This window comes from Zeus faber, assembly GCF_960531495.2.
Source record: "Zeus faber genome assembly, chromosome: 4".
Classification (NCBI taxonomy): domain Eukaryota; kingdom Metazoa; phylum Chordata; class Actinopteri; order Zeiformes; family Zeidae; genus Zeus; species Zeus faber.
Genome location: NC_137191.1, coordinates 3,960,679 through 3,984,686, shown reverse-complemented (window position 1 = coordinate 3,984,686; position 24,008 = coordinate 3,960,679). Strand labels below are relative to the sequence as shown.

General features: G+C 42.1%; 1 protein-coding gene across 2 annotated transcripts; it reads right to left on the bottom strand.

The window, feature by feature from the left end:
- Window positions 1–1,977: 1,977 nt before the first annotated feature.
- pmm2 (phosphomannomutase 2) lies at window positions 1,978–22,103 on the bottom strand. Of its 2 annotated transcripts, XM_079999081.1 has the most exons (8): window positions 21,977–22,103; window positions 15,586–15,697; window positions 13,565–13,641; window positions 13,332–13,423; window positions 11,351–11,450; window positions 8,040–8,115; window positions 6,784–6,899; window positions 1,978–2,811 (listed from the first exon to the last, which is right to left on the bottom strand). In XM_079999081.1, exons 1-8 carry the CDS (start codon window positions 22,049–22,051, stop codon window positions 2,707–2,709), a joined length of 753 nt encoding a protein of 250 aa, XP_079855207.1. In that variant the 5' UTR covers window positions 22,052–22,103; the 3' UTR covers window positions 1,978–2,706. The 2 variants fall into 2 exon arrangements, with proteins under 2 accessions (XP_079855207.1, XP_079855206.1); XM_079999080.1 differs by lacking the exon at window positions 8,040–8,115.
- Between the last annotated feature and the right edge of the window lie 1,905 nt (window positions 22,104–24,008).

The following is a 24,008-nucleotide window of genomic DNA, read 5'->3' as shown; positions in this document are numbered from 1 at the left end:
GGAAAGCTAAATGAACTAAATCTACAGTTTCAAGGGAAAGATAAACACCTCCCTCAGGTCACAGACAAGATCAGCTCTTTCACTCGAAAGCTTGCCATGTGGGGCAGGCGACTTGATGAAGGAAATACTGATTCATTCGAGAACCTGCATGAATTTGTTGACACTACTGACTATGGTGCCACCTCAGTGATTCCATATATTAAGGAGCATATTTCATCACTGATGGGATTCTTTAGAAAGTACTTCCCTGAAAACAGTTCCCAATATGACTGGGTGAGAGATCCTTTCAATGCACCAGCTCCAACTGGTTTCAGCTCTGCAGAGGAGGACCAGTTCATTGATATGATGTCTGACTGAGTGTAGAGAGGCAGTATCCACTCTTAGGGCAGAGGGCCATGGGCATTCTTCTTCCTTTTGCAACATCTTATCTTTGTGTCACTGGCTTCTCTGCTGTTGCTGCACTGAAGACCAAGTACAGGTCCCAGCTAAACATTGAGCAGGAGCTCAATTTAGCCATCCTGACTAATCCTGACTTCCTCATTTTGATAAAAAATAAAAAAATCACAAATTGTTTTATTCATTTTTGTTTTATAGGTCGAAGTGTTTCATATATTGTGTTCCTGAGTTAATGTTGCTGATCAATTTGAATGTATTATTATTTATTGATTATATTTAATTTTATTTTTCAGTATCAAATGGTCAAAAAATGTTTACAGTTTAAATAAGGATTGAATTTTTTTTTCTGTTACAGACTAAAAAACAATGTTAATAAAGTTATTCTTTGTTGTAAGTTGATCCATATTTCTTTCTTTTTTTGTTTTCTTTAATGTTAATAAGGATACAATGTCATGCAGAGGTGACTTATAACAATTTTATAGACAAATGATACTATTTACAGTCGCGGCAGAGAGTTGTATGCAGGTTGAACTGAAACATGAAAGGTAATGCAGTTTTTATCATGCCATCAACTGTTAGTAATTTGATAGTTGTTGTGCTATGATTAACTATATGTTCTATTGGTTGAAAACATGTGCTAGTGTTTTGAAGGAATGATTGAGTCTGGTTTGTCGTGTTTTGATAAGAGTTAGTTTATGTAGAGAATTTTTTGAGAGTTGGTATTTAATGAACAAAATGTGGTATTGAGAAGAAAATTAACTATTTGGGCAGTTGTGTGTTGTAGGTTGTTGCTGTGTTAAAAGTTTAGAAAAAGTATCTTAAGTATGCGTAAACGCTTGTTAGCAAATGTAAAAAGCTGTAATATATTATATTATATTTTATAAGCAAATATAAAAGATAAACGTGTCGCTTAAAAATATATATATTTGCACATGAAGCGATAAGTTGAACAGGAACAAGTTCTTGTGCGATTGAGCATACAGTACAGAAGAGAATTATCACTTCTACAGTACAGTCAGACCACATTTTATCTTGAATGGGGCAAGAAGAACAATTTTCGTTTGCAACCAATTGCATGTATACTTGCTTGTATTCTGCAACCTCCCTAGAGGTTGCAGAATACAATTAATGGCTTCACTTTTTTTTCCAACTCGACTGCAATCTCATTAGTTCATTAAAGTGCTTTTTTCCACTAAGGGTCACATCACCTCACCAGACTCCAAAGGTGCCACTGTGGTCTCCATCGGTATGAGAGTGACTATTCAGATCAGATGATGAGTGATATCTGAGATATCACTCTGGGCATCATAATACTGTATATACTTTACTACTTACTCTACAGTAATGTCACTTTCTGCAATGCTGCTGTGTACTATACTACCTATACTTACTTACCTTAGCCTAATTGCCATCGGCCCACATTAGGGTCACTATTTAGCATGGTGCTACTCAGTGTGAACTGGGTTGATGGATATGTACATGTTATTACATTTTTTAATCTCACTTCTTATCTCTTTCTTGACTTGCATAGTACCACCCAGTAGCGCAATGATGACACCTACACAACGTACAAACTGGATTTTTACTCAATTTATTAATTTGCCAACAATAATACACGGATGTAGACATTTGTGTGATTCAGACTGCCTCCTAAAAATGTTTTGTCGGCAAATTCTGGCTACTGCAATACAGGAGTCACACAATCCCTTTGGCTCGCAGTTTGCAAAGTGTGCAAAGGGAAGCATGTGAGGTATATTTCCACAGTTACGATGACAAGAGAATCTTTAAAATGTCAGAATAATTAATTAATCATCCTGAGAGCCCCCCATACAACTACAGTATTGATAGACGAAAATCAATCATTATTTCTCCATAAACAAATATATTACTTTGATGCAGTGAAACGCCCCAATTTGTGTTTTGTTACTGTGAGATTTACCATCCTGAAATTCTTATTTTTATATTGTAATTTTAAACACTTTTATCGGCAACAATTGTTATCCCGCGTATCAAATAAATAATAATAATAATAATAATCCATTACCTTCTCTCCCCTCCGACCCAGTTGGACTACTTTGTCATATGTATGTTTACCCATTACTTGTCAAAACAGTTTGTTGATAGTTTAATTTAAAATGTTACTAGTAATAATAAAACAGTGCCATACATATGTTTTGTCAGGAAGACACACTGTCCTCATCGACAGTTTACCAAGTGTGAGAATCTGTCAGCCTTTGCTCTAAATTAATTTGTGACTCAGCAACACAGTATCCGGAGGAGAGCAGTCTCCTGTTTGTTACCACCCCCCCATCATGAGAAGAACAGCTGTTGGCAGAGCTGTTTGGTTTCATCTGGACAAGAGACTTCATGGCCAATAGTCCGAGGGTCTGAGAAGATCTCGTAGTCATTTCCACCCTGATCGAATGACAAAAAAGTCACAACATTAAAATTTTGACTGCACGTGATGAAAATGAAAAATCTCAATTCTATATCGCACGGCTCTGTGGAATGCTCACATCTGTTTGGTTCAATCTGAATAACCGCACCCCTTGTATCACTCCCCCTACAGTCACTCTTGCAAACACTAGCTAGGGGCGTCATCTTATACCACGCAGAAACTACAATAAAGACTTGAAGAAATTGACAGTAAATAAGTTACACATATGTAGAGCTAACATAGTTAGTTTTGTATAACGTACACTTAAATACGTATATAAAAAGAAATACAGTACATTTATACACTGATAAGCCACAACATTTAAACCACTAACTGGTGAAGTGAATGAAATTGGGCATCTTGTCAGGGAAAATGGGCAAGCGCAAGGATATATGCAACTTGGACAAGGGCCAAATTGTGATGGCTAGACGGCTGGGTCAGAGCATCTCCAAAACATTACATTACATTTAGCGAACGCTTTTATCCAAAGCGACTTACAATTGTTCAATCACTGACGGACGCAGCCATCAGGAGCAATTAGGGGTTAAGTGTCTTGCTCAAGGACACTACAGCATGCTAGCAGGAGGAGCCTGGGATCGAACCAGCAGCCTTTAGATCACTAGACCACCAGCTCTACCGCCTGAGCTACCATCCCCCAAACGGTAGGGCTTGTGTGTCTATTGGAAACACAAGAAACCGAGAATTAAATTAGCAACACTACAGAAAAACAAAGACCGTGGAGGCCTAGCAGGCCCAAGCTTTATAATTAAAAAGTTGCAACCAGAGCTCCAATTGGCCCATGGATGGCGAGACACTGATCAAACAGAATGTCAGGATTTATCAATATCTGATCTCCCATTACTTGCTGAATCTATACAGTCGTACCTCGACTTACCACTGTAATTCCTGGTTGTATGGTTGTATGTCAAAACAGTCGTATGTCGAAGCAATTTTTCCCATATAAATTATGAAGGGTGAAAATAAACAAAATACACAGTCCAAACACAGTAAATATGAAAAAAATATCGATAAGCCACGAACTACTTGCACACACGATGTAGATCGCCCGCTGACTGACTGCTGACTGCCGCCGACGCGCCGACTGCAAATTTCCACGGTCATATCTTGGAGCAGTCGGTTGCAAGTCGATACAAATTTTCACGACTATCACTACTCCTATTTTGGATAGGTCGTAAGTAGATGCAGTTGTAAGTCGAGGTACCACTGTACAAAGAAATATAAAGAAATATATCCCTAACCCTAACCTATTCACAAAGTGGTTGAATTTGGTGGCTAGTGCTCCGGGCAGGTTATCTCCCAAATAGGAGCCTCTCTGTGTGGAGTTTTCATGTTCTCCCCGTGCTCACATAGGGTTTCCTCCACCAGTCAGTAAGGACCCCCACTAAAAAAATGCACACATCATCGTCTGACCAGCGATGGACACTTGTCACCAGGTCCCCGGGCGCGTCCACGAATGCTGCCCACTGCGCCCCCGGAGGATGTGTGGTGTGCTGTGTGACAAATAAAGATTCTTCTTCTACACTATCTCCAAACAAATTCAGCACAACCCAGATTTTACGGTCAAAAACAGACCAATAATCTTCAGGTCTTAGAAACAACAAGTAACACAGGCAATTCACTTACATCTTTCACAGTTTCCTGCAGTAATTCCTTCAACTACAGCAGTCTCTAAAAGTAAAGATGAAATGAACGAAAAACATCCTACTACCACCTCTGATGATTGAACATCTTACTCATATAGGTAATTAGATTATCAGAATATGCTAACTTTTATGAAAAACAAATGGCACGTTGTCTTGACCAACCATGGAAAGAAACCTTGCGGTTTCCATCGATATCAACTTCTGGAAGCTTATCTGCAACTCCTTTCTATGACCTGCAATTCCTAATGCAACTCATCCAGTAGAAGATTTTGCACAGAGCACATATCACCCAACACAAATGTTAAAAATGGGGTTCTGGATAAAGATTTTTGTTCTCTTTGCTCCCTCATTACCAGAGATTACTACTTTCATGCCATCTTGCCCTGCCCACCTATCCAAAAATTCTCGACCAACAGCAGCAAGAAGCTATGAATCCATTTGGGTCACAGCATTCCAGGTTCCCCATCTATATGTCTCTTGGTGAGACCATCTTGGTTGACCCAACGCCACCAACCCATTTTGATCGCCTTAACAATCAGCAACAAAATAATATTACTAAATTGGAAAAACAGAGATAATATAACCACATCCCAATGGTTACACTTATTAATAGAATACATCTCAATGGAAAGACTTTTGGCAATATCCAAAAACAAGGTTGATTCATTTAATGAAATCTGGGCTACTTTTATCAATTACATAACTCCATCCATTAATATTCGAGTCTTCCTAAGTCAGGACGATGTTGTGGTGTTCCAAGGCATTTGGGGATCCTTCGGATCTCACCGAGGCTCTGCGGTCAGGTGGAAGCTGTGCGGCTGTGCAGACGTCTGTGGCGGTTACTGCTGTGGTCATGGGGGAGCAGGCCGGTTTCCGGGCTGTGCAAGTGCGAGGTGCCTGCAGCTGTCGCCGTGTGTTGTTTTGGGACGTGGTTGTGGGTTTGGGGTCAGGTCAGGCATGCAGATTGCGGTGTTGGGTCTTGGCCCCACGGTCGGCGGGCCGCTGGGGTTGCCCGCCCCGTCGGCAGGGTGGTGGGCATTGCCTGTCCTTCTGCGTCCTGTGTGTGGGGGGGGGGGGGGCTGTTGTGCCTGGGCTGGTTGGATGGGGACCTCAGCCTGGCCGGGCGGGGTGGGCTCCCTAAGTGGTCTCCTTGGGGGGGGGGGGGGGGGGTGCAGACTCTCGTCGCTGTCGCTTCTTGTATCTGTTCTCGGGCGCTCTTGGTGCGCGGTGCGCTCGCTGTCATGGGTGTGGGTGGCGGCTGTCGGCCTTGCTCCCACTGCGTGGCTTCTCCTGTGCGGCTGCCCCAAGTAGTGGAGGGCCCACATATCTGGCTGTCTGCAGGCATCAGTGCATGGGGGGGGGCTGTCATCCGGGTGTCCTGCCCAAAGTGCACTCGAGTGGGTGGCCGCTCAGGGCTTGTGGCTGGGTGGGGCATCTGGCCGGTTGCGGTATGATGGGCCTCGCCTTTACGTGGGCATGGGGGCCCTGCCAGCTCGCCTCTTCGGTGCACTCATCGGTGGACTTGGACACACACACACACACCCACCCATACATCGACACCCACTCACACACCCACCCACACATCTCCGAACACCCTCCTGATTGAATTCCTCTCCTTTTCCTCATCATTTACTGCCATAGCTATCACAGCAAGAGGCACCATGTGCCAAATTGCTGTTCCAATTTTCCTGGACTTAACTAACGCTGTTTTGTGGATGCATGTTTTCATCCAATGTTTCGATGTGTACATTTGACCATATTCATGTTGTTGTTTGGTTCTACGTTTATTTGTCTCCCCTCTTGGAGTAGTAATGATGATTAGTTGTTTGTAGACCAAAACATAGTCAGGTCGTTCCCCAAAGAGGGGGATTGGTGGCGGTTCTGTGCAACAAAAAGCGGTTCTTGTCTCCCCACAGGTCGTCTACAGCACAGAGTTATTGCAGCAGTTCTTGATAATTAAAGAATGATTCGAGTGGCATTGCAGGTTGAGAAGTTGAACTTCACTTGCAGACTAACTCTGTCCTAGATGTACTGGCATACAAATACTCTGTGTTGTATACCTAGCAAGCTAACAGCACAGGTTTTAAAAAATGGGTTATAATTATATGGAGTCAATATCACTCAATTCAAAATATTTGAAAAATTCCTCAACCACATTTTAACAGTCTTGGGAATGGAAAGCTGATGTGCTAAAGTTAGTGCCTATCCCTGATTAAATGAGAAAACAAGAACTAGACTTCAAATTCTTGAACAACAGGCCAGTCAAAGTGAACTTAAAATACACACAGGTTTGGTCTTGTCCCCAAAGAAGTGAATGGTGGCGTAGTTGTCCTTCTCCACAATGTCAAGACAATATCTTTTATCCCAGCCTTCCGGAAACACGTCAAAACTAATCTGACCACCTGGGGAAAAAAAAAAAATAATAATGACAAAATAAAAATACACAACAGAGATTAACACAGTTAATAATAAATAACAATAATACATTTACTTTAAGAAATGTACTGGTTTCACCATGTAAGCATACATACATGTTAAATCTCCTCTTTGAAAACGGGAAACTCAAACTATAGTCACATATTTTTGGAAAATATTTTGAGTCAGATATATCATGCTTTATTGAGAACGATCTTCTTTTTAATCTAGCCACCTGGGTGTACAAGCCAGTGTATTATCAGTGCCAGTCCCAACCTGGATGAATAGAGACAGTTGCGTCAGGAAGGGCATCCGGCGTAAAAACTTTGAATGTTGGCACTATAAAGAGTAAAGAGAGAGAGCGCTGGCTGACGTGATGGCGTGAAGGAAGGTGGAAGATGTACTATGTGTACAAGACACCAGGTGGAAGGGGAGTAAGCGCAGGAGTATCAGAGCTGGGTACAAACTGTTCTACCATGGAGTGGATGGCAGGAAGATGGGGTCAGGATAGTCTTGACGGAAGAATATGTCAAGAGTGTTTTGGAGGTGACGAGAGTGTCGGACAGAGTGATGAGCATGAAGCTGGAAATTGTTGGGGTGATAATGAATGTGGTCAGTGCATATGCTCCCCAAGTTGGGTGTGAGATGGAAGAGAAAGAAAATTCTTGAGTGAGTTGGATCTAGTGGTGGAGAGCGTCCCCAAGAGAGAGTGGTCGTTGGAGCAGAACTCAATGGGCATGTTAGCGAAAGGATCAGAGACATAGGTGATAAGAAGGTGATGGGTAGGTATTGTGTCAAGGAGAGAAATGTGGAAGGACAGATGGTGGTGGATTTCACCCAAAGGATGGAATTGGCTGTTATGAATACAGATTTCAAGAAGAGGGAGGAACACAGGGTGACATACAAGAGTGGAGGAAGGTGCACACAGGTGGACAACATCTTATGCAGGAGGTGCAATCTGAAAGAGATTGGTGACTGCAAAGTGGTGGTAGGGTAGTGTGTTGCTAGGCAGCATCAGATGGTGGTCTGAAGGATGACTCTGGAGACTCTATCGGTCTTTCTATTTCTCGTTTTGGTGACTATAAGCTAGCCGGAAAATTGTGAAATGAGAAGTGATCGTGACTCACCAATGGAAAATGCCAAGCCTCTACCCTTGAACTCTTCCTTCAACACAGACACAAACTGCTCCCTGATTTTCTCTGTCTGGGTGGGGGATATAAAAACAGACCAATCCAGTCATTCCATAACCAAATGGCTTCAAATGAATAAACAAAAGACAGATCTGATATCTTGTAATCATCGTGTTCCATTTTTCTCAGTCGTGTGTCATCGTTTGGAATTAAAAAAAATATAAAGTCATCTAAAATAATTAAGCTCCTTTCGACAGGTACTGGATTTGAAAATCATCTTCATGTCATGAGCAAATCCCCTTGGATGGGTCAATAGACAGCTTTGAAACCAACATATTTATTATATAGAACATTTAATACCATAATTCTGTTTACCGTGTTTTTTTTCCCCACTGTGCGCTACCATGGCAAACCCCTTGACACCACACCAAACATCTTATAAAAGTACTTGAAAAAAAGTTATCGGCAATTTTCTGCAGTACCATATATAATACTAATAATACTATTAGGTTCTTTAGGTTTGTCACCAATTCAAAGCTCCCACTCATCAATGTAACCTCTATATGAAAGTGGGCTGACCATCTTTACCAGTGAGGAGACTGTAGCTGTCACAGGAAAATGCGCTACTTTCCTAATATTTTACAATACCTTTCCAGAGAAAATAGCTTGTTTATTATAATAGGTGTTGTTGTGTATTGTAAATAATATTTTTCAAATTTGGTTTCTTCTTGGGTAATAATGACACCTCCTGTTCAAACCAGTGAATTACGTTGAACAGACAACTTACTGTGACCACGTGATCAGTGACATCAGACCTGAAATGCATAAATTGCCAGACCAATCAGGCGCTAACAGACGGAGTGTTTGTGCCTGTGAAGAATATCAGTGCGACATTAAGATTGTAACAACTCCGAAATTTCTGGTCAGAAGGCGCACACGCGGTATGTGATTGTTCTTCCTTTGTGAAATTAATTTATTGTTTCACAAGTTAATGTAAATACAAGTTTCAACAGAGTCTCATTTTGCTCTGAGAATATGCTTGTGTGAATAAAATGTAATAATTCATTCTTTCAGGTTTTTTTCGGTGTTTGCCAGTTGGAAGAAGACAATAAACACTTGTCAAACATCATTCGGAGCGTGGTCTTGTATGTTCCAGAAGAAAACGTTCGGGAGCAGTTATTAAGACTAAATCATTTTTACCACTTTTAATTATAAGGCCATCCTTAGTCAATATGTAGCTATTATGAAAATAGTTGTGCTTCGTAACGTCGGCCTAAAATTTGGACTTTTTTTCTACTCTGACTTGATAGCCACAAGGAAATGACTGGTGGTGCATTGAAAGCATATCTTTGGTCACAAGGGGGTGCAAGGGGGCCAAAATCTTGCCTCAGGCGCCATGTTAGCTAAGGCCAGCACTGAAAATACCATAGAATGGTTAAAGCCGTGAATGGGATGATACCCAGATGATCTCCGCAAAATGCTCTTTCAAAAACTGAAAACACAACCCGATCGGAGAGCATTAAACTGCGAAGCCAAACATGTCGTCTAAGTGACTTTCCGTAAACTTAATAGGCGTCCAAGGGTTAGTATGCATATTGCAATAGGCAAATGTGTGCATCAGCCTATTTATATACTCAGTTATGATGCTAATGGTTCCTGTGTGTTTTTATTTTAAATTTATTTAATTCTGTTAGACCGGTAATCATCATCATCATCATCATCATCTCAAGTTATTTGTCACCAGAGCGTGACTGGTGTGTGTGGAAAATTTAGTGAAATCCACATTTTTCTTGTTTTCAGAAATAGAATGAAGGTTTCACAAATCTGAAATAGGGTTTGAAATGTTGTTTATGCCTTTAAATTATAATCTAGTCCAGGTTTGACTACTGTAAGTAAACATTTTTTTTTTTTTATTATTTTCTTTTTTAAATCTTGACCTGGTCATATATGAACTGCGGTCAAGCCAGCCTCCACTTTGAAAAACTCGGTCACATTAGCCCCCAGGTTGTTTTGTGGTATGTGTATAGACTAGAAATTATGGTAAGAGCGTGAAATTACTTATTCCAAAATAAAAGCGACGTTCCGGTAAACAAGATTTCATTCAGTCAATGAATGAATAATTAAACAAATAAAAATACATATAACTAAATGCAAAATGAATAATTATTGAATAATAAATCAAATGAATAATAGCAGAAAAATATTAACTTGTGCCTGCAAATAATATCGCTGAATTCAAATTATGATTAAAGGGAAACTTCCTGTTTCCACAAACAAATGTCCCTTCAGAATGATAGTAGACCCCCTCACAATGTCACTCAGACAATATCAGCAAATTCTGATGTTGAATTTCAAAATGAAAGCCCTCTAAAATAGCAAAAGTTAGTTGCTCGCTCGCTGAATTCACATTAGACTTAAAAGGAAACATCCTGTCTCCATTAACCAATTCACTAAGACAATATCAGCAAATTCATATGTTGATTTTTAAAATGAAAGCCCCATAAAATGTCATATCTGTGTAAACTAAACTGTGTTACGTTTAATTTCAGATTGATATTAAAAGGAAACTTCCTGTTTCCACAGACCAATTCCACTTCAGAATGGTAGTAGACCACCTCACAATGTCACTCAAACAATATCAGCAAATTCTGATAAATATCAAACATTACATTTTATAGGGCTTTAATTTTGAAAATCAACATCAGAATTTGCTGATATTGTCTGGGTGACATTGGGAGGTGGTCTACTATCATTCTGAGGTGGAATAAGTCTGTGGAAACAGAAAGTTTCCTTTCAATTCAAATCTGAAATCAGAGGGAATAACACCCATAATTTGCTGATATTATCTCAGTGAAATAAGGTTGTGTACCACCAGTTCTGTCAGAGACAATACGTTACTGAAAATTCAGTGGTTTTTGGACATCATTCAAAAATCCAAGGTTTTTGAACCCACCATTGCGTCAGAAGTTGCGAATCGGCTCTCTTCAAACTGATTACTAAACAAAATTGAAAAAGAAGCTGTTCTAGTGTAACGGTTGGCGTTTACTTAATATTTTTGTCTAAAATTATTTTTCACAAAAATAATTTTGACATTTAAAAAATGGGTATGACTGACAAAATAGATTTTAGTTAGATGAATATAATTCTCTAGTGCTCACTGGTGTGTTTTCGTGTGGCACCAATGCTGCCGTTTCAAGCCAAATTAACAAGCATAGCCCACATCAAGATACCTTGAATATACAGTATAGGACTTAATCTTGGAAAAAATGTTGAAATCAAACATTCCTGTAATCCTGTGTGAATGTTACCTTGTCTAGCTCGTAGAACTCTGTTCTCTCCTCCTGTGTGCAACTTCGTCCAATTGGTGATACGTTTAGCATGCCATTTCGAAATTCAATAAATGTCCCCCTACAAAGCAATATTTAATAATTAAAAATCAAGTATTTGTAACACAAAACCAAAAAGGAATGGGGAATATACCATTATAATATGTACAACGTGATACAAGACAAGATATTATCTGGGATTTTGGTTATCGTAATACAGTGAAACGTTGTCTAAGGCTTCATTGCAGTAAAGTGATGCAATTTTCGGAACTTCATAGCATGTTAGCTGTTTTAATCAGTGCCTATTCCTGCTTTGTTATAACGTGAACATTATTAATGACTTTTTAAAATATACTTGTGTGTAAATTTCTCATGGATATTGAAGTAGTGTAAAATTAGGGGTGCAACGGATCACAAAACCCAGGGTTCAGATCATATCACGGTTTTGAGTCACGGATCGGATCATTTTTTGGATCAGAAAAAAAATAATAATAATAAAAATGAAAAAAGGGAGACAAATATAACTTTGCTTTGCTTTCTATTTATTCTGTAAAACACTTGAAGCAAGGAACTTTTGCCAATGGATGAAAGCAACATTCAAGAACTCCAATGTTTAAATAAAATCTTAAAATATCTAAAATATTCAATTGTTTAATTAAAGTGCAGTGGCTGGCATGATACCTACTTCCGTCAAACATGGTAGTGAATTAAAAACGATTAGATACGCCCCCAGGAACTGAATTCAATTCCAGTAACCAGTTCACGTTCAACAACTAAATTTTATGAAAATCAGTTCAGAATTAACCGATGTAAAGTCGTCGTTGTAGAGAAATCCATCTCTCAATACACAATTTGATTTAAACATATGTATTTTTTTCAGCACTAACCCTAACGAGTCTTGATTTCTAAAAAAATCATTAGTTTCTCAAGAAGTAACTTGTAGTCCAGTCATATTAAATCATTTTAAAAAACCTTTTTTTTGGTGGAATAAATATAAACTAGATATTTCACACAATTTCATAGATAAAAGAAATGCTTGGGAGCCGTAAGATCCAACTCTTTTCAATGAGCCGGATCATCCGGCTCACTGGAGAGACAAACTTTTCAACACACTACAAGTGCTTCTCTTCTCCGCCTACTGCATCCGTGTCCGCTCTCTATGTTCTTCTCTAATCTGACTTTTTCCCCCCTAATTCTACTCGTCATATCACAGCATCATGTTCTGTTTAACATTATTATCTTATATTTGATATCACAATCCAAATCATATCCATAACATTCACTACTATTTTGGAGAGCGTACTGACACTTCTCACAAGCTGCCAGTCTCTGTTCTGTCCTCTCAAGTGAGAAATCAAGTGGACAGAATGTAAAATATCATATTTTATTGAATCGGAGCACACATTTTCTTTAAATTATTAATTGTAAAGCACAAGCTGCACTCCAACTGAGCTGCGGTTCGGGCTTCAGTTCACCCCCCGCCCCCCAAAGCTCTGCTTTAGCGATACAGTACACAGTTTATTTTCAGATAACGTTACATTAAAGATCACATATGTCTGACAATATTACCCACAAAATTACGGGAAGAATCGCGAACCTGATTGTGATTTTGAGGTCTGAAATCGAACGCTCATTTTAATCGATTCACGGAATTGTGGCACCCCTATGAACCAATCATTGCGCTTCAGAGTAAAACACAGCACGCATCTTTCTTGTCTCTTCTTTTAACTACAACTCTGCGTCGGAATTATGACTTTAAAAAGTAACAGCGGCAGTAAAAATATTTCACTATGATATTTAAATTTTGCAATTGATCCGCAGTTCACATGCATGGGGGGGGGGGGTGATCGATCTGTTACACCACTAGTAAAAATTAAATACCATATTCCGTTTTTCAGTTTATTGTTTATTATAGTTTATTGAGTTTGTAATTTGCACGCTTCATGGATGTTAGTTTGCGTACCTCTTTTTTGGCAGTTTAATTTTGGCCATATAGTTCAGACAGAAGTTGATGAACTCCTGTAGTAAATCTTCTCCCATGTGGGCCTGGATAGACTGAAACACAGAAATAAACTACATCCACAAAAGGGGAGATACACGTTGGATGAATGGAATGAAATACAAAGCCATTTTAATCACAAAAACAATAGTTATCCCATTAGAGCGTTAAAAACATTTCTTAAAAGAGAGCCTTACCTGGACAGAAACTAACTGTCCATCCTTATAGGCCACCAGGCCATTCTCAGCAAACACATAGTCTACCCTCTGGATCACTGGGAAATAGAATTGAAGCAGTGTCATATAACCCATACAGTGCAATTTTATTCCATCCTAGACAACATGCTTTACAGGTGAGGGATAAAATGGATTCAAATTTAAATTAAGGGATCAATTATCATGGTTCTGCTCTTGCATTTGAGGTATGTCGTAACAACAGGTTTTACAGCAGAACTCTGTATCGATCTATCTATCTATCTATGTACTCTATCCCAACCTCACTTAGCTTAGCTATATATTCCGCTTACACTACAAGTGGCATGCAGGCCTTTATTTTGTGCCCCCTTCCCCCAACATATTTGGTTCTGAATATAGAATTATTATCATTACCAGCGTGCCTTCGATTTTGTGCCAATCTAACCGACTCTCGTTCATCGTGCGTTTTTTCCAACTGAAGAATGACGAGTTGGAAAATTAAACAACTCTTTTTTTAACCGAGTGACTTGTCAAGAATCAAATCTGAAAAAATAAAAACAAAGAGCATAACCTATCAAAAACCATATTGAATGTTATTAAGGGACAAAACTAGGCCATGCCTCTTTGTGAAGGAATAAAACAAGGCCAGGCCCTCAACAGCAGGTTGTGAAGGGACACACCTGGGTGGTCTGACTGATTGGCTGGTTGAATACGGTGTTCCGATTGGCCGATTGAATACTGTGCTCTGATTGGCTGGTTGAATACCAGGCGGGCCGATTTAAAAAGGCCCTCCGCCACCCTCAGCACCCCGGGCTCCTGCCGCAGAGAAGCCGCGGGGAGTGGAGGCATGCATTAGAGAGAAGAGGAATGAAAGTCAGCAGGAGTAAGACAGAATACATGTGCCTGAATGGGAGGGAGGGCGGCGAAAAGCTAAGAATGCAAGGAGTGGAGGTGGAGAAGGCGGATGAGTTCAAGTACTTGGCGTCGACCATCCAAAGCAGCGGAGAGTGCGGGAGATAGGTGAAGAAGAGAGTACAGGCAGGGTGGAGTGGGTGGAGAAGAGTCTACAGGACGGCAGTGAGACCAGCTATGTTGTACGGTTTAGAGGCGGTGGCACTGACAAAAAGGCAGGTGGCTGAACTAGAGGTGGCAGAGCTAAGGATGTTGAGATTTTCATTGGGAGTGACAAGGATGGACAGGATTAAAAATTAGTACATTAGAGGCACAGCTCAGGTTGGACAGTTGGTGAAAAAGTGAGAGAGGCGAGACAAGATGCTATGGATGTGGTGAAGGAGGACATTCAGGCAGTTGGTGTAAGGGAGGAAGGTGCGCAGAACAGAAGGTATTGGAGGCAGATGATCCACTGTCAGGACCCCTAACGGGAGCAGCCGAAAGAAGAAGAAGAAGAAGACGTGAAACAGTTTCCTTTTCTTTATTTGCGATGATCGATAAAAGTTTTTTTATCTTTTGCCGGCTTGACAGAGCTCTCACAATAAATAAGCACCATCAACTTTTTGTCAGTTACAGGGGCACAAAATTAAAAGACTTCCTAATTTTATGACAAATGATAACAATTATACATTCAGTAAGTAGTCCTGACAGTTCAACACATCAACGTCTCTGCGTATGGTGTTATATTTGTGTTTCATTCCTGAGCAAACAATGGGAGATTTTGAGCACAGAAAAATATATTTTCCATTCCATAAATTATTAGTTAACAAAAAAATATTTTGTGGACAATAAATGTATTTGCATGGTTTGCAATTATCCATTCAAATGTGCTTTTCTATTTGCATATCCATATTTTTGGGTTCTAAAGGTTTCAAAATAAAGATTTCTTCTATGTTTTCTATTTATTGTGGTTTACTAAATGTGACAAATTCCCCTAGAGGACAAGTGGATAAGTATAATACAGCCACGTGAACGTCTCCGATCAACACCCGCGAACATTCACTTACCTGCAGACGGAGAAGCATAATCCAGCCTTTATTAGTCTGCGGTGAGTAAGTGTTTTTAAATCTCACCATCTTTTCCCAGTTGTTCTTTGATCTTGACAAGGTCAGAGCCCCCCACCACTCCAACTCGAACTCGTCCCCTCAGCACCTGCAGGAACTCCGCCATTTCTGGAGTCACAAGCTAAAAAACAAACGCACATGCAATGAGACACAAACAGAGAATGAGTGTAATTACTTTAGATTTGAGATAAAGAGATAGAGATCAAATTTGACTGTTAATTATTGTCTGAGGTGGTCTTTACTATTGTTTACTTTTTTTTACTCCGAGTAAAATCTAGTTTTAAGAAAGCTGTGGGGGGTTTTGACTGTATATGTCATATACACAATATACTGACACTCACTTCTAACAGTAAATGTATTAGCTTCTATGGTTGCTGTACTGAAAAATAGATTTTTGGTACTAAGGGACCTAGCTCCCTCTCCATCTCTACCAAGTAGTAAGAGGGGAGAGGGGGACTGGAGCAAAGCCCGGACAGGCAGGGGAGTGGCATGCCACAGTCCTGGCCACCCTTCTCTGTACGCCACCTCCTGTATGCTCCAGAGGAAGACATTTTATTTGCCAAAAGAGGCAGAGGGAAAAGGACTCCACCTGGGCGCTCAAGTGAGTAAATGGCATCGAGAGTCCGGGATGGACGCAGTGAAACCTGGGATGCTGGGATTCACTGCTGAACCCTCTGGAGGTGTTGTGGGCCTATCAGTGAAACACTGGAGAAAGAGCACACCCACTTGATAACCCAGAAGATTTCATTTCTCACTTGACCATCCCGCAGATTCTACGCAGCATGCCTCATGTGTGCGATCAAGGGATATTAACATCTACCTAACTACATAACAGATCTGATCACCTGGTGAACCAGTGACTGCTGTGAAAGGGCAACTAGGGAAATACCTTGTGACAGCATGGAAAGACAGCTGGCAGGAAGAAGCAGACGCTACAGGGGCTTCCACGGGCTAGCTTGGGTCCGACCCACGGAAACCTTTAAGAAGAATATAAACCCCCCCCCCCCACCCCAAAGTCAGCGAGAGCCGAAGATGACTGTTCTGCAGACAACCCGCCAACTGACACAGGAACGGAACAGACAAGAAGTTGGACGATCAGCATACGCAAGGCTGATCATCCTACAGCTGCAGCAGGACAGTCTCCAGAGTTGCATATGCAGCTAGGCAAAGGTTACTTTTTCCACAGGCCTGAAAATACATCAGGGCAGGAAAGGGTATCTGAAGAAGGGGAAACAGGGATCTTACATCGACAGCTACTTCCTGAGAAGCAGGTCGAGTCAGTCGACTGAAGTTCAGCAGCAGGACAAAAACCAAAGTCTGCAGGACATTAACAACTCTGTCCCAGCCGAGGAAGAGCCAGGCACAGGAGAGCAACGTGAACCCAGCCCATTGCGACCTGCAGAGGAAGAAGAAGAAGATGATCCAGGGGCGAAAGCCATTGGTCAAGTGACCTGACGAAGTGAAAAGGCAATGTGGGTGGAAGTCAACGCTGACCTCTGCAACATCTTAGAGACGCTCAGAGAAATCACCATGAAGTTGGAGAGAATGGGGGAATTAACAAACAGCTAAAAGAAAACTACACAGACAATCCCCACTCAGAAGGAAATAGATCTGCTAGTCAGAGAGAGGAGGCAGTTGAAGAAGCAATGGAGGAAGGCCACAGAGGAGGAGGATAAGGAAGACCTAAAGCTGCAGACATCCGGAGCGGCCTTGCGACACTGAGGAGAGCTTAGAACCTGGTAAATAAGCACAGAAAGAAGGAGCGGAAAAGAACCTAGCTTCTACAAAGATCCTTTCAAATTTGTGAAAGGTCTCTTCACAAAGGATAAAAATAGAAGTCTCAGTGTCAAAGGCAGACCTGGAAAAACATCTGGAAAAGTCTTGCACAGAAAATTTACACCATAAAGAGCTCCCCCTGCCATCTGACATGCCAACAAGCAATCCATAAGAACACAAACTAGATATCAGCAAACCTAGAAGGAATGAAGTGGAGAAAACTGCATCAAGCAAGGGCCTCATCAGCTCCGGTTTCCCAATGGCGTTCCATACAGGCTCTGCAAAAATGCACAAGATGTCCTGCATTTCCTCTTGAGGTTCATGAAGGTTGTATGGCGCAAGTAGGAGATGCCAAGATCCTGCCGGAGAGCCGAAGGGGATCCTGATCCCAAAGCAAAAGGACTCATCAGAAATTGGCCAATTCTGCGAGATCAGTCTCCTAAACGTCAAGGGTAAAATCTTCTTTAGTGTGGTGGCTCACAGGCTGTCGGGATACCTGCAAAGAAACCATCTGATTGACACATCAGTCCACAAAGCAGTGATCTCAGACTTCTCTGGTTGTCTGGAACACGCTAGAACCATCTTGCACCGGATCCATGTCACCAAGAAGAAGGGAACAGAACTTCACATGGTGTTTCTTGACCTTGCCAATGCAGGGCCCTCGACTAACTTGTTTTCCCAACCACGTCCCGGAACCATGGTTTGTATGGAAGTATGTATATGTATGTGACAAATAAACCTCTTGAATCTTGGAATATGTAGCGGGGCTTTTAGAACAATTTCTATTAATGCTCATTTAAATAAAATGGGGGAAACCACATTAGCTGGGAAGGAGCAAATTGTCTCTGAATTACTGGTTTAAGCTATACTGCTTTCTGACTGTGCCAAAAATAAGGTAACACCCGCTAACATCCTGCATTAGGTCATTAGTGGGAAAGGTAACACCCGGGTTTTAGTCCCGGGTCAAGTGACCCTGCAATAGACACAGGTTTTTAATGGGTTCCAGCTCCGATCAGCTCTGATGTAAACAGGACATCCAGGTCAATCCACTAATTTTGGCCCATTTACCAGTGCGATGCAACACACGTTGATGTTCGGAAGTTGGCACATAAAAACACCGGAATATCCATGTATCATTCGACCGTTTCATATCCGATTTAGAATCCAAAGTTTTACGTCGTAGTTTGTTTAAGTTGTTATCTTCTCTACTGTTTTGTTCCCAGTCCCACTGGAACCATGATACGCCCGTTTTCCGGCGCATTCGTAACATCGAACGTCACAAAGCAGAAAAAAAAAAAAAAGATTGAGTCGATCACTTTTTTTTAGTGGGTATACCCGCTAATTTTGGTGTAAAAACTGTACTACAGAGTTATAGGGTGTTTGCACCCAAGCTCAGAATTTAATAAAGAATTTAAAAAAAAAAAAGTCATGTGTGTCACTGTTTATATATGATATATCAAACATATAAAAAAAATCTACATTAAAATTTTATATCTGGTATTGTATTATTCAAATATCTATATTTATAGAAAGATGTATTTTTTGATGTAAATATTGGCATTAATGTTTGTTGTAACACAGGTATTGAATAAAAAAAATATTAATTTAATTAAAAACCCTGGTATAGCCTGGTAAAAACGGTACTACAGAGTGTTTGTTGGAGGAGCACTAGGAACTTTGGGGGGTGGAGTCTAGGAAATTCCATGGGTGAGCGAGCACAGGAAGTGGCAGTAAAAGATCTGACAATGGGCCCGGCAGTGCCCATCATGCGGGCCTCCGGTTCCGCCATGGCATTTGCCAGAACCCGATATAGACTTTTCATCCTTCTTATTTCCAAATAAGAAGGATGTGGGTGATCCTGGGACGTTAGTTAGTGACCATCTTAAAGAAAAATGGGTAGATTACGAACAGATTTACACTGATGGCTCCAGGAATTTGGCCCTTTTTGTAGACTGCCTCAGTGTTTCTGGTCCAGTCCAACTTGTTATTGAATTCCCCCCCTAGGTACTTGTACTCCTCCACAGTGTCCACAGGGACCCCCTGGATGGAAACAGGGGTCACGGGTGTTTTTGCCCTCCTCAGATCCACTATGAGCTCCTTTGCCTTAGTCACATTGAGCTGCAGATGGTTCAGCTCACTCCAGGTGACAAAGTTGCCCACTACAGTCCTGTATTCACGCTCATCACCCTTTTTAATACAACCAACTATTGCTGAGTCATCTGAAAATTTCTGAAGGTGGCAGGACTCAGTGCAATAGTTGAAGTCTGAGGTGATGAGGGTGAAGAGGAAGGGAGAGAGGACAGTCCCCTGTGGGGCCCCTGTGTTGCTGACTACCCTGTCAGACACACAGTTATGTAGGCGTACATACTGTGGTCTGCACGTCAGGTAATCAACAATCCAGGACATGATGGGGGCCTCCACCTGCATTGCAGCCATCTTCTCACCCAGTAGAGCCGGACGGATGGTGTTGAAAGCACTGGCGAAATCAAAGAACATGACTGACAGTACTCGCCGGCTTGTCCAGATGAGTGTAGACTCTGTTCAGCAGGTAGATGATGCTGTTCTCGTTTCCCAGGCGGGGCTGGTAGGCGAACTGTAGTGGATCAGTGAAAGGCCTGACCATAGGCCTTAGCTGCTCCAGGACGAGCCTCTCGAAGGTCTTCATGATGTGGGACGTCAGAGCCACCAGTCTCTAGTCCTGAGGTCCGCTGGGACGCGGCGTCTTCGGCACAGGAACGAGGCAGGATGTCTTCCACAGCACAGGGACCCTCTGGAGGTGCAGGCTCAGGCTGAAGACTTGGCTGAGTACTCCACACAGCTGGGGGGCACAGGCTTTAAGCACCCTGGGAAAAACACCGTCGGGGCCTGCAGCTTTGCCGGAGTGGAGTCTCGTCAGCTGTCTTCTCACCAGGTCAGGCGTGAAGGACACCGTAGAGGTGACAGTTGGGGGAGGGGTGGGGTCCTCAGGTTGTGAAGGACATGGTGTAGAGCAGGGAGGAGGGGTGGAGTAGGTGGGTGCGAATTGAGGCGGTGAGGAGCAGACAAGGGGTCTGTAAGGAGGAGGAGTAGGGTGGCAGTACTTATTGAGCAGCCAGCAGCAGAGACTTGTGGGGGATGGGCCGCAGTATCAAACCTATTGAAAAATAGGTTCAGTTCATTGGCCCGGGCCGCACGGCCCTCCGTGCGGACCGGGCCATGGTTACTAGCACTGGGGGCGCTGAGGCTAGTGGTCTGGACCAGTTAGTGAGTGGTCTGTGGAGGGGTCTTTGAGGTCAGTCGGTGGTGCTTGTCTTCCGGACCAGTTGCTCAGTGGTCCGTCCTTGGTCCTAGTTACCAGATGTGTTCTGCTGCCGTGTGTTTGCGCAGCAGACTACCATTTAAATGAGCACAATTTAATTCTGCGATTGTTTGTTTAGAGATATATATTAATATATATTAATGCAAAACATTTTAAATTGGGTGACTGGACCTAGAGCCAGTTCTAAACCAATTGAGCACTGGAGCGAGAGGTGGAGCCAGTGGGCTCCACCTCTAGGTCCAGTCACACCCCAGCTCAGAATTGAATAAAGAATAAAATCATGTGTACAATATATTTAATGTAGACAATACACTGTCTTTATTAAATATATTAAGCATATTAAAAATCTATATTAAAAATATATATCTGGTATATTATTATTTAAATATCTATATTTATAGAAAGTATAAAATATTGGCATTTATTCAAATAAATTTGTTCTGATAAATATTAGTCCCAGACGGCAGCAAGACATTTATGCACAGCACAGGATTAAATACATACTTTAAAATGTTTTACATTCATTATTTATACATTTTATTTGATCTCTCTCTCTAATAAACAATCGTACAATCAAAATGTGCTAATTTAAATGGCAGTCTGCGGCGTGAACATACGGCGCGATCTGGCCGCAGAACACATCTGTTACCGAGGACCACGGACGGACCACGAGGACCAAAAAGACTACCCCACAGACCACTCACTTCAGCGCCACTAGTGGTAGTAACCAGTGGTCCGTGTTAGCGACAATGGTCCGTGGAGATTGGCTACATCCCCCTCTCGTGGCATTTGGACAGTGATAGGCTGCTACTCCGAAGATAAAATTAAAACTGAAAAGAGAACCGCCGGTTAATATTAACATAATTATATTAATATAAGATTGGCGCAGTGAAAAGGCAGAAGTTGATACTGCTTTTCAGGACTGGACAGAAAGCCACACCCGGAAACAACTAAAATCAAAACAGCGGTTCCTGAAGAACCTGTTCGCCTAATGTTAGTATTGTTAGAAATGTGTTCAAACTGAAACAAAACATGTTTTGACACATTTCCCCCCAATTCTGACTTCGAAATGTCACACCGACAATCTCAGGTCACTGCTATCAACAAGACTGCAGAGATGGTTCAATCTGGGTAAAACGCTAAAATATACAACAACATCTCTGAGCCGGTCATGATATTTAAATAATGATAGCTAGTGAAGTTGAAGCACTATTTATACCTGTCTAGCAGCTGTAAGTGTAAAGTCCACATCGAAGAGGCAACGTAAGGACAATGGTCATGATATTTTAAAAATGATAGATAGTGAAGTTAAACCCCTATTTATACCTGTCTCGCAGCTGTAAGTGTACCGTCCACATCGAAGAGGCAAAGTAATTTGGAATCCAACGTAGCATCACTCATTTTGTGTTCTGCTATGCTCTGTCAGCCGTTCCCTTCTTCCCGGAAGTATTTGTGTACACTCCCGGGCACAGCTCACAGGCGGAGGACAGGACCGGCGTGGAAGGGCAACGTCACCTTGCGCTGATTGGTCGATTATTCCGGAAGTCGACTATCTTGCTTTTTTTGTAGTTTATCACGTGTGTACGCTAGCCCTAAAGTGTTTGCCGAGTATTTACACATTTTAACGCTATATTATGGCAATTCACGTGATAATTCAAATATATTTCAATTACTTCTGTCTCATGAGTAAACAAAATGTTGTTTAAGCGTAATAACGAGATAATAGCTTGTAAACACATGGATTGGAAACCGCTCAATCTGTGTGGCGAGGTCAGAAACCATGGTAAAGTTGGTTTGATATTGGGACATTGTTATGATAGTCAGACACCGGCAAAGTTAGTTTGATATTCAACTATTTGACTACAATACATTAAAATACACGCTTTGACCAGTAATTTCTTTATCCCTCTGTATATCGACAGAGTGAACAATTGAGAGAGAGATAAGTGATTGTGACGTGAAAACTAGTCCTGGTGGTCAGATTTACACTTCACTTACGCTATGTGTTTAATACACTGTGGTGTGGGGATGGTGTGGTTTGAGCAGCCGCACCTGACCTAGATCAGGGTGGCTGCATACCCGTTGCTCGTTGGTTGATCTAACAAGCAGCAACCCCCATCCCTATACACACTCGGGATAGGAGTCTGTGTCATGACATGTTCTATCTACTCCTGGGCTAATTCCAGCTGGCCCACTCTCAACAATAAACTGGTGAATACAACCCCCTGTCTTCTGTGTCTCTGTGCTGGAGGTCCTGGAACACGCCACTTGGGTGGTGTGTGGTAGGAGAAACTGCCACAGTGGCACCCGTACAAGGACTCGGCACGGGTAAGGGGCACAGAGCAGGGCTGTCCGAAAATGCCCTGGAGCGAGCACCAACCCCCTCCCGACTGGCGGCAGCAGCACCCAGGGTGTCCGGGGGAGGACCAGGGGAGAAGCAGCCACACAACCACCGTGGGTAACGGTCTGCAGCTAGCTCCTCTGCCCAGCAGCCATCGCCGGGATCATCCAGCAGCCCAGCACCCAGGCCACCCCTCCAAGCAGCCCCTGCAGCAGCCAAGTCTGGCCACGCCATCACCAACCAGCACAACAGCCTGAGGCCCCACACTCCGGAAGGGATGAGGGGGCAGTCTGTCATCGCCCTGGGGAAAGGAGGCCAGTCGTCCATGCTGCTCTGGGGAACCAGGTCCTCCGGAAGGGGACCAGTTAATTTTTTTTGGACTGGGGTGATCAGGGTGGCTGCATACCTGTTGCTCATTGGTTGATCTAACAAGCAGCAGGTAAAACCCCCATCCACACACACACTCAGGATAGGAGCCCGTGTCATGACATGTTCTATCTGCTCCTGGGTTGATTACAGCTGGCCCACTCTCTATAATAAACTGGTGTTTATAACACCCTGTCTTCTGTGTCTCTGAACACGCCACTTGGGTGGCGCATGGTAGGCAAAACTGCCACATACAATACCAGGCAAAAGTTTAGAAAACCTTAATTTTTCTGTTTCATTTTTAGCTGAAATATGGCAACACACTCATGGCATTATTTCAACAATGGGAATCAAATATTGTTGGGAAAGTTATTCCCACACTGTTGCAGAAGTTCCCACAAATGTGTTGCACTTGTAGGTTGCTTTGCTTTCACCCTTCTTTCCAGTTCATCCCAGACTGCTAGCCATTCCATGATTTGAAGCCTCCTGTCTTGTTCTTTTCTCTTACGGTAGTTCTGACATAGCCTGGAGATACAGTATGTTTTGGGTCATTATCTTGCTGTAGGTGGTAGCCCTTTTGGTTCAGGGTGCAAATCACTCTGCACGTTGCCTACTCTGGATCCAAAAATAGAGCCCCAGACCATCACGCTT